The sequence below is a fragment of the Suricata suricatta genome, chromosome 13, assembly GCF_006229205.1.
Source record: "Suricata suricatta isolate VVHF042 chromosome 13, meerkat_22Aug2017_6uvM2_HiC, whole genome shotgun sequence".
In the NCBI taxonomy this organism is placed as follows: Eukaryota; Metazoa; Chordata; class Mammalia; order Carnivora; family Herpestidae; genus Suricata; species Suricata suricatta.
The window spans coordinates 27,180,656-27,189,821 of NC_043712.1; the positions used below are offsets into that span (position 1 = coordinate 27,180,656).

Here is a 9,166-nt window from a genome sequence, read left to right on the forward strand (position 1 = left end):
AGAATAAGATAACCACAGTCAGGTGGGCAGAACAGGTAGAAAAAGCTTTCTTTCTCCCTTCAGCAGAATTAATTCTCAGGATGGAAGAGAGGATAAAAACATAGGAAATGAAAATTAACAGCAGAGGAATCACCAATAAAACAATACCTGCCACAGTCATGATGAACACATTCATGGAAATGTCTGCACACACGAGTTTCAGAAGGGCCAGGACCTCACAGGTAAGATGGTCAATGACATTATTCCCACAGAAAGGCAATATCATTGCCATGACTATTTGCACTAAGGAGTTTAGGTAGCCTATGATCCAGGACCAAGCAGCCATGTGCACATAGAGCACCCTGTGCATGATGATGGGGTACCTCAGTGGGTTGCAGATGGCCACATATCGATCATAGGCCATCATAGCCAAGAGGACACACTCAGTGGAGCCCAACGCAAGGGAGACAACCATCTGCAGAGCACAACAAATGAAGGAGATAGATTTTCTCCGAGACTTAAATATGGTAAGCATCTGGGGAATGGATGATGATGTGTAGCAGATGTCCAAGAATGAGAGGTTCCCGAGGAAGAAGTACATGGGGGTGTGGAGGCGAGAATCCAATATGATGATGACAAGGAGGAGGCTATTTCCCAGCAGAATTATCACATACATGATGAGGCAGAGCGTGAACAGAAGAAGCTGGAGCTCTGGGTATTTGGAAAGTCCCACCAGAAAGAATTCAGTCACAGCTGTAGAATTCCCCATCTTCATGTGTCCACATCACATTCAGGGTTTAGAAAAGGACAAGGCTCAGGGAAATTTAAATTTCTGATGTGGATTTATCAAATAACTTTCCCTTCCATTATTTGTTTTGTCCTTGGGAGGAGTTGTTGAGGAAAAAGGTGTGAAAGAGGAATAGCTGTCTTACTTTTAGAAAAGGTCCCAGATGAGTGAGGATACTTTCTAATCCAGGGTGAATAAGAGAAAGCAAAGGCAGCAACTTCACCAAAAACAACCCATTACACTAAGCCTATCTTAATCCCCTTTCCTCCCACTTTTGCTATATCTCTGCATTGATTGTGTCAGGGAAGGATTATTGGGTAGTTTTCCTTCTCAGTAATCTTCATTAGCCTCCCCACAAAAGAGATCCTAACAGAGACATACGATCTATGGAAAAGCAATGTGCTTGGTATGCAACACAACTTCATGGATAGTCTCTAGGTCCTTCTTCAACCAAACTGTCACTCCTAAGTCCCTCTACTGTAGAAATTCTGAAGCCACTACTGATACCCTCAATGCTCTGAAATGGACATGCTCAATTTCTTTTACTTTCCTGCAAATATTGCATTCCTTTATGCTTTTGTGTATGCTGTTCTGTTAAGCTGGAAGACCCCTCCAACTTAGATAGTATCTTTTCTAGCAAAGGTTGTTTGCCTCCTAATCTAAGTTGGGTCCTGATTATGTGTTGTCACTGAACCCAGTGTTCTGCATTCTACTAGTATGCTTCACTTACTCATTTATTCAACACGTTCTATGCCACATGTACTGTGATGTGTAATAGGGGTCTCATTTGAGTACTAGATTTTCAAAATTAACACTGAATCCAGAATGCTTATGATAGTTATTTTATGCTTTTAAGAAACAAATAATAGGCTGTATAATGTGTTTCAATGTGAAAAAGTTATGGAACGCTTTGCAAAATATTTTATCAAATGACAATTTCCTTTTTACTCAAAATTGTCAGAGTAAAACTATGGTCAATCCCATTTATGAATGCATATGTAATGAATAAAAACTGTATCCAAGCTATATAATATGATGATGTCATTTATTCTTATTAGAGCATAAAATTCTAAATTAATGCTTGGAAATTAAAAAATAGAATATTTGTCATCTAACCAGATACTAAAAAGCAATGATAGAACATGACATCAATTCTTGATAAAACCTCATAGTAGTCTAGACCTACGGGGATAAGTCACTAAGATGATAAAGATTATCTCTTTTAAACCATTGGTTAACATAATTTGAAATGGTGAGAGGCTGGAGATATTTCCCTAAAAGTCATTCAAAGTTCAAATAGACATTATTATTACTTAATATCTCCTCCCATTCAACAATAGAATAGAAAAACAAATAAATGGCATTGCATGTAATATAATATGTCAAGCTCAGCTGTTCTTGATAAGTGGTATACATTTTTTCATTTTGATGCTGACATTCTGTCATGTTGTGGTTATGATATACACATAAGAACACATTATGTCACATGTAATATCACCAGTGCAAATTGTCATCTTGATGAAGAGCTAAGGATAAGGGACAATGCTCATGATATAAAATTACATGAAGAAAAAGATGTTTCTTAATAATATAAATGGTTACCATACATATTTGTGTATATATCTACATATCTATATCTATAAATCTATATAGATATATGGATAGGAAAATATATGTGGCTCCAAAATTTTAACTGTGGTTTCTTCTAGGCTATGAGAATTGGGGCATTAACAATTTTCTTTCTATTTTTTATCTTTTCCAAATAATTCTTAATTAACCTATATTTTATGGTTATAAATATCAGAAATAATATTTTCAAATTTTTCTTGGAAACAAATAATATCTAGGACATCAAGAGATTTTTGCTCCAGTTTTCTTTAACAATCAAGTAGGAAATAAAATAATCTATGGACAGGAAATTGGACAGGGGCTTTATATTGCTTTATGTTACAGAGACTAATTTAATGCCCTTCAGTGTTCCAAGTTTAGTCTTACACAAATATCCACCATCAGCAGACATATTGACTTAAATGTTGGAAAAAGGATTCTAGAACTCACTATTTAAATGTTACCAAGCTTGGTGGTGCAGAAAGGATGCAGTATAAAGATTCTATCACAAGAAAAGAAAAAGACACCTGGTGTGTTGGAACGAGTATAAGAATCTTCTGGGACCTATGTTTTTATCTTTTCTGCTTTAAAGAAGTAGAATTTCAGTTTCTTGCTGTCCAGGTTTTGTTCATCTCATTCCAAAGGCCTGCTCATTAGATGTGTCCTCACCGTTGGCCATCATCTGTGGAAAGAAGGGAAACTCTGCTTGAGGATTATGGATTGTGAAGCATTCTCTTTTGTCTCCCCATGTTCACCAGTAGAAGAGAGGAGGAGTTTGTAAAGCACAAGTACTTATCTATGCTCTCTGATTAAAAAAATTTTTTTTAATGTTTTAAATTTATTTTTGAGAGCGCAAGCAAGGGAGGTTCAGAGAGCGAGGGAAGTAGGCTCCAGGCTCTGAGCTAGCTGTCAGCACAGAGCCAGATGCGGAGTCAAACCAGGAACCATGAGCTCATGACCTGAGCTGAAGCCGGAAGTCCAACGGACTGGGTACCCAGATCTCAGTATAGAGGGAGTGCACAAAACATGTTAGTTTAATCTGAACTCCTAGGCTGCCATTTAAAAATTTTTTCAATGTAAATAAAAACAACGATAGTGATTTTATAAGTATCCACGATACTTACTTCCCCCAGCAGTATCTCATTTCCCAAGATTTTCACTGTTTTATTAAAAAATTATCAAATAAAATAAATGATTCAGAATTCCCAACTCTCATGTCTTCTTTTTCTTAGGAAAAACTCTTCCCAACTCTGCTTAAGTCTACCTCATTTAATCATCAGTGTAGGATCCTCGGATTCTCCATTCACAGTAGATAGTGTGGTTTATTGGGACTAGAGTCTTCAAACAAGGAAGCCATTTTTAGATACAAGCATGGATCTCATTGTCAGCATTCCTTTTTTCTAGTGTTTCACTAACGTTTTTCTGTCTACATACAGGAGTTGCTGCTGCTATTCCTATTTCGATTAGTTAAAATCTTAGCTGTCTTCTCTTAGCGTTATAGTCCTGCTCTTACAACGCACAGAGAAGTATCCCACAGATCCAGATGACTGCTAGTGGTGGTAAGGAGGCAGATCAAAAATAAAGCTTTCATCTCCAATGGAAATTCATGTTATAACTTTGTGTCGGTAGTAAGTCAGTCGGCCATGGAAGTAGTCTAACCTCTAGGCCCTAAACATTTCCAGAGGACATATCAGTGTCTGTGGTATTTAAACTCCTCTGTTTTCTTCTAAGAGACTCTGTAATCCCATAAGTGATTTAAAGTTGAACCTTTAAATCTTGCTGAAGATAATAACCTTTAGATACATTAGAAATAATGTGCAAAAGACCTAAACTGTACCTTAGTTATTAAAAGAAATTTTTTTGTTTAGTTAATTTTTTCCCCCTGATTATAGAAATGATACCTATTCATTGTGGGAAGTTTGAGAAATTAAGAAAAGCCTAATGGAGACAAGGAGTCCACAATGTCAGATAAAACCATTGATATTTTGATTATTTTTATGCATATATGACATTCAGTGAAAACTTGAGAACACATTGCATTTCCTGTTTTATAGCTTTCTGTTTAAAAATAATGTATTTTGTGTATTTTCCCATTGTATTAGACAGTTTTAATGGACACCATATTTTTTTACATGGCAAATGGATGGAGGGAGAAGCCTATGAAACAAGTGAAATGAAATTTTCTGTTAGATTCTTGTCAATTTTCCTTTTTTCTTTTTCCTTTCCTTTTCTTTTGTTTTCTCTCTTTCTTTCTTTGTTTTTTTTTTGTTTGTTTGTTTTTAATTTTCTCTTTGAAGATAGTGACAATCTCAGAACACCGTTGAGTTTTTGTGAAAGCCAGGTTTAGTATTTTCATTCTCTCTCCATTTATCTTCTTCCAAACATCACCACAATTGTATAGGCTTTAGTTAGGAGAACACTCATTTTAGCAAGGAAGCTACCTCTTCTATGATAATCACACCATGATATAAGGGAATGGAACACATAATTTTAAAAGAGGAACAATCAGTTGTATTTCAATTTTATAGCACGTGTTTCATTTTTTTCTGGATGTTTTATAGTTGTGAATTTTTTTTGCATTTAGACATTTATTTATCTCAAATTTATTTTGGACACAATGTGGGGTAGAGTTTTAATGTTTTCTGAGTACAATTAGTTCAATGTCCAGGTGTCGGGAGCTGCCAGAAGAGCTGCCAGAAGAAAAGTCACGTGCCTTGACCTGCAAGATCAGCCACCCGCACAGCTGAGCTGCGTTATCACTCCCAGCACAGCAAGAGCTGCATTATCACCTTCAGCTGAGGCCTTCTTGTTTACCTCCCAAGCCTTTCTTGTTAGCCTGTCGGGCGGGGTGCTGAGGCTGCAGTCCTCGCCCTTGTTTCTTAGCAACTAACTCATGTCAACTGCCCGCCTTCTACCCTTTATAAGACATGCGTGGTTTTTCAATAAAGAGAGTGGCTTCATTGGAAATGCTGCCTGGCCTCCACTCTCTGTGCACCCTGTCCTGCCCTATTCTCACTCCCTCTCTCAGGACCCACATCGACTGGCCAGCCGGCCAAAACATCCAGGCACCAGTTATTTAATCATTAATTCATTTTTTCCTATTGTTAATGCTACTTTATATCAAATGCCAGTTCCTTTGCTATATAATAAACTTCCATATATACCCATGGTATTTCTGGATTCTCATTTCTGTTCCTTTGATATACTTGTTTTTACCAGAATCAGTACCACAGTATCTGATGTACTATAGCTTTATGATCAGTCTTGATATCTGGTACTTCTTGGTCTAGAGCACAGTTTTGGCTATTCTTGGCTCTTTACTCTTCCATGAATTTTAGGATCAACTTGACAAATGTAAAAAATCCTATTTCATTTTGTTTGGAATGCTACTGAATTTTTACAAATTGGGGCAAATGAATGTACTTAGTTTTAAATTCCCTAACATGAGCAAAATAGAGCTTCACAGTTTACTTGGGTTTTCTTTTGTGTCCTTCAATAATTTGATATTTTATAATAATTTTATTATCATTTGGCTTTAAATATTTTCCAATAAAAATATTTTGGAATTTTTATCAGAATATATATTTAGTCTATTATTTATTTAATAGTATTTTTTCTAATTTTCAGACTTAAAACACATTTTGGGAGTGTTTATATTTTCAATATGTATTTCTAATGTTTTTTGTATTGTGGCCAGAGTTGAGATTAGAATATAATTCTTTGGTATTTATTGAGACTGATTCCTTTCCTAATGTTGTATTAGTTTTTCTATATTTCAGTTGGGTTTGAAAATGTCCTCTCATGTCTTAATGCAAAGTTTCATATAAGTGTGTGTGTGTGTGTGTGTGTGTGTGTGTGTGTATTTTATTGCTTCACTTAAGAGTTTAAAGCAGATACTGAATTCTCCCCCTTTTTATTGTAGATTCATCTTTTTCTTGTAATTTTGTCATTATTCATACAGTTTATATTGAACTGTGTGGTAAGATGGAGAAGCTTCAGGACTATTTTTTCTTTATGATAAATTTCCTGGTAAGGCTTTTTGCTTCAGGATCCTTCTAGCCTGATTTAATCCAAAGAGTGGCTTTCTTTGTGTTAGTGTTTCTGTGGTACATATATTTCCAGTGCATTAATTCCAACACTCTGTGTTACAATTTAGGAATTTCTCTTTTAAATAGAATATAACGATTGGTTGAATTACTGCTGGCACGAAAGGTGACTTTTAGCATTAGAAAAGAGGTTGTTAATATAATTCTCCACAATATCAATTGATATCTTCCAACTGGTGCCTTTATACCATTTCACATGAACATTTATGCTTCTGATTCTTTTATACTCATTATGTGTTTTTTAAATCTATGCTCTAAGTATTTTCTCTTTTTTTTTGATCAACTTTTATGACTTTATTGAGTTGATGAAATTTTCTTTTTTTTTTTAATTAACAGATTTGAAAGTTCTGTATCTTGTTTCTATTGTTTTTATGAGTCTTTCTATTTTTTTAAGGATGCTTAATTTAACATAGTCTCTACTTAATATCTCTGCAATCCTTCTGAATAATACAAGGACTTTAAAATGTTTATCTTTGATTTTTTAACTCGACTCTTCAATGTGATTGATGTTTAAAATATTTTTACTTTGTATTTAAGTTCTTCAAATTGTTGCTTTTTTGAAAAATATTTAGAAAAAGAAAAGAAAAATATCAAGCTAGTGACAATTAGGATTTACCTGCATATTTACCAATTACTTTGTTTACTTTGATTTTTTCATTCCATACCTTTCAGTTGAATACAGTTTTTTCTTTGTAGGTTGCTATGCATGGTAAAATTTAGTCCTTGTCCAAAAGTATCTTTATTTTGGCTTTTCTCTTGAAAGATGGTTTAGTTTGGTGCAGTTTTTATTTACTTTCCATGAACAGTCTGAAGATTTTATTCCATTTCTTTTGGTCTTTATTCTCATTGATGACATACACATTCCACTAAGAGAAATTCATGTTTCATTATTTTTAAATAACAATAAATATTCTAATAGAAATGGTATCATGCCATTCTTGACTAACATCCATGGTTCCTTAATGGACACTAACTTTATCCTTAGGATTTCCTTAAATAGACTTGTATCTACATTTCTCATATATTGATTTTAGAAGGTTATTTGCCTTATTTAAGTAATTATTGCAGGTTTATGAAATATAGATTTAAATGTACTTTTTATATGTGTTAGAATTTAAGGTATACTCTGTACTGTATGGCATACTCCAAAGAAAAAATAATGCTTTGACATTTAAAACTTTGGATCAGAGGCATGAAATTTGTGTTCAGTCATCCTTTCATCACTTTTACCAACAGCCTTCATTATATTGACCAAAATCTCATTCCCTTTTAAAAATAGTCTATTGCTTTTAACATGTATATTCAATTGAATCTTGATTACAATGTGCCATAATCATTATTCTTTCTGCTTCTGGTGTGAAAATATCATTCGCATAGGAAAAGAAAACTTCATTTTTCAGCCAGCTTATAGCTTATATTGTTTGAGTAGAACTTGAACCTGTTAATATTTATTAAAATTTCCGATCAGAGATAGCTCTGGAAAATGTGTTTACACAACTTGTATTTTTATTTATTTTTTTAAATTTACATGTTTATCAGTGTTACAAAGTTAGAGGAAATTTTTCCTGTGGATGTATAGCAGTGTTCTCCACTGTGGGATTTTGCTTCTTTGGGACTTGTGGTAGAATCTGGAGACATTATTGGTTGTCGCATTTGAGAGGGTTGGGAGGAGGGAGGGCAGTGCTACTGGCATCTAGTGTAGAGGCAAGGGGTACTACTCCACATCCTCTAATGCACAGGACAGCTTCCCACAATGGGGAATTATCCAGGTCAAAATACTGATAATGCCAAGACTGAGAAATTTTGAAATAGAGGAATTCCATTTCAAGCAAATCTTCTGGAATTAAGGGTCTGGAAGAAGGTGAATTAAAGAATTAATGTTTTAGAACACAATTATTTTTATTAGGATCATTAAAATTTGACATGCCCTGGGAGCCAGTAGTCTTCCAGAAATAGCTAAAAACAGTAGAATGGATCACGCAGACAAAACATCCTACCAAAGATGTTTGCCTTTTTCTTTTTTCTCAATATCTTTCATTCTGATTTTTATAAATTTCTGATACATTTCTTCCCTGTCCTTTCTTTGTACCCATTTCCCAGAAATAACAATAAAACTCTGATTACAGATCATATAGAAAATTAAGTTTAATGGGACCATTAACATTTATTTTAAATTTCTCTCTGGTTTGAGTTGTAAATAACCTGCTAATAAGCTTTGCCTTTTTAAAATCATATTACTTTTTCTTAAATGAAATTTAAGGTAATTTATAAGGGTATCACGTTTGATTTATTCTCTATCCTTGGTTCAGTAAGATTCTATATTGTATCATTCATTCAAGAAGTATGCTCCTGATAAGTTTCATGTAAAAATTTTCCAACCTTTTATTATGAAAATGTTCAAGCATAAAGGAGGACTGAAAGAATTTTAAAGTGAATGCTCATTTATCCACTGACTAGATACTAACAGTAAGACTTTACTATACTTGCTTATTATGTATCTATGATCCATTTTTCTCCATATTCTCTACTCTGTCTTCTTAATGCATTTCAAAGCACTTTGTCGACTTCAACACACCTCTCCCTTAGAATGCATATTAATGAGAGTTTATTGTTAACTAGAATTAAATATTTAAGTGCAGTTTTTAAATTTAAAATTTATATAAATGCACAAGGAAATTGTACTCAG

At 34.1% G+C, this 9,166-nt stretch overlaps 3 protein-coding genes across 3 annotated transcripts in view; 1 reads left to right on the top strand and 2 right to left on the bottom strand.

Annotated features, from left to right (window-relative positions):
- The window catches only part of LOC115276845 (olfactory receptor 13D1-like), a 1,099-nt gene extending 345 nt beyond the window's left edge, over positions 1-754 (bottom strand). Inside the window, exon 1 of the mRNA XM_029920957.1 lies at positions 34-754. Coding sequence (XP_029776817.1) covers positions 34-754 — 721 coding nt within the window. The remainder of the gene's footprint in view (positions 1-33) is intronic.
- LOC115276682 (olfactory receptor 13C9-like) overlaps positions 1-9,166 on the top strand; it is a 136,476-nt gene that overhangs the window by 63,477 nt on the left and 63,833 nt on the right.
- Positions 3,003-9,166, bottom strand: part of LOC115276847 (olfactory receptor 13D1-like) — an 8,613-nt gene continuing 2,449 nt past the window's right edge. Inside the window, exon 2 of the mRNA XM_029920958.1 lies at positions 3,003-3,056. Within this exon, the coding sequence (XP_029776818.1) occupies positions 3,003-3,056 (54 nt within the window). The remainder of the gene's footprint in view (positions 3,057-9,166) is intronic.